This window comes from Plasmodium fragile (assembly GCF_000956335.1).
Source record: "Plasmodium fragile strain nilgiri unplaced genomic scaffold supercont1.217, whole genome shotgun sequence".
Lineage (NCBI taxonomy): Eukaryota > Apicomplexa > Aconoidasida > Haemosporida > Plasmodiidae > Plasmodium > Plasmodium fragile.
The window spans coordinates 625-2,147 of NW_012192797.1; the positions used below are offsets into that span (position 1 = coordinate 625).

The following is a 1,523-nucleotide window of genomic DNA, read 5'->3' on the forward strand; positions in this document are numbered from 1 at the left end:
TCACTGGGGGGCCTATCTCAAAGAACAAAACGGTTGAGGAGCAGCCAAGGTGTTCTTGCCACGCACCAAGTGGCTCAAGCGGCAAGCCTAGCCTTAACCTCTACGCAAAAACACACAGGAAGGGGGAAACATTTCGTCTCCCCACCGGAGTAATCCCCCCCTCTGGTGGGTTATCACCAATGAAGGAAGCTTCAACAGTTCGTCGTTCGAAGGGTCCAAAAAAAAAAAATAAAAAATAAAAAAACAACTGTCGTGCGAAAAGGATGCACAATGCACATAGTGTACATATCATAAGGATATATGTCCCGGGTGTTCTCCTACAGGAGGCGGGATGGTGAGGGGATGCATCGACGCCACTCTCTCCACTTCTGCATCTAGTTCTTCTTAGGGTATCCCAATATCACTTCTATATTGTGCAATAAATTTTCAGTCCACCCATTTCTGCACCGTTCCAAGACGCCACCTGAAGAAAAAATAAAAAGGACAAGGGGGGGCAGGGGAAAGGCGAGTTCATATGGGCAATAAAAGTTATGCGCACGGTACTTAACTAAGTGCCCTCTGAAAGGGCGATACATTAACATATAAACATATATGTACAGTGAGCTACTCTATGGAAAAAATTTCCCGCATGTGGTCGTCACGCCGTCTGCTGCGCCAGGACGACAAAATGTATTTACACACATACCTTCGTCGAACTTATTCTTGGTGGGAATATTTTCCTGGGTCAACTTAAGCAAGGTGTGATTTTCTTTTACTTTCTTAAACTCCAACGTCACTGTGCTGTAGTCCTTGTCGCACCAGTCAATGAACTTCCATTTTTGAATAATTTTTTGTGGCTTTTCAATTTTCATGAATTCACCATAAACGCTTCCCGCGAACAGGGAGAAACTCCCGCCAACCTTGGCATCCTAAAAGGTTAATTGGGTAAAGAAAAGGCATGGCGTATTATATATATGTGTGTGTGTGCTTTTCTGCTGAGGAGCTACACCACGGGACATCAGTATACATATGACACGTCCTTCAACAAGCATGCCAATGCTTCTCTCTGAGGGGCGGCTTCTTATCCCTTGCTATCACTTGCTCTCCATCCTGCTTACCGCCTGGGCGGGTGAACCCCTGGAGAGTCTCGTCAGCGTGTAGGAGTCTGTGAAGGCATTGAAGAGAACCTCGGGGGGCACATAGTACTCAGCTTCTATTGTGAAGCTCATGTTGTTCGAGGACACGTAGATTAGCAAATGGCCAAGTGGCAAAATTAAGAAAAAAAAAAAAATAATATAATATAACAAAATAATAAAGCGGAACAATGGCAACTCTTTATTGTAGGATCAACGTGCGGCTTATGCGGTGAGGCATTCTCACATTTGAAGAAATTTTTGAACATGTTTTTTTTTTTTTCCTCAGTACGGTTCTAGCCCAAGTGGTACGTCAAACTAAATACAATGACGTCGCGTATGCCCCTTCGGCAGTGCCCACTAATAAAAAAAAAAAAAAAGGCAAAAAAAAAAAAAAAAAAAAAAAAAAAA

The 1,523-nt window shown here is 43.3% G+C and overlaps 1 protein-coding gene across 1 annotated transcript; it reads right to left on the bottom strand.

Moving 5' to 3' along the window:
- Nucleotides 1-374: 374 nt before the first annotated feature.
- On the bottom strand, nt 375-1,208 carry AK88_05667 (uncharacterized protein; the record flags this gene model as incomplete). Its single annotated transcript, XM_012483269.1, has 3 exons — nt 375-463; nt 686-908; nt 1,098-1,208. The coding sequence occupies 3 exons, from the start codon at nt 1,206-1,208 to the stop codon at nt 375-377; spliced, it is 423 nt and encodes a 140-aa protein (XP_012338692.1).
- Nucleotides 1,209-1,523: the final 315 nt, after the last annotated feature.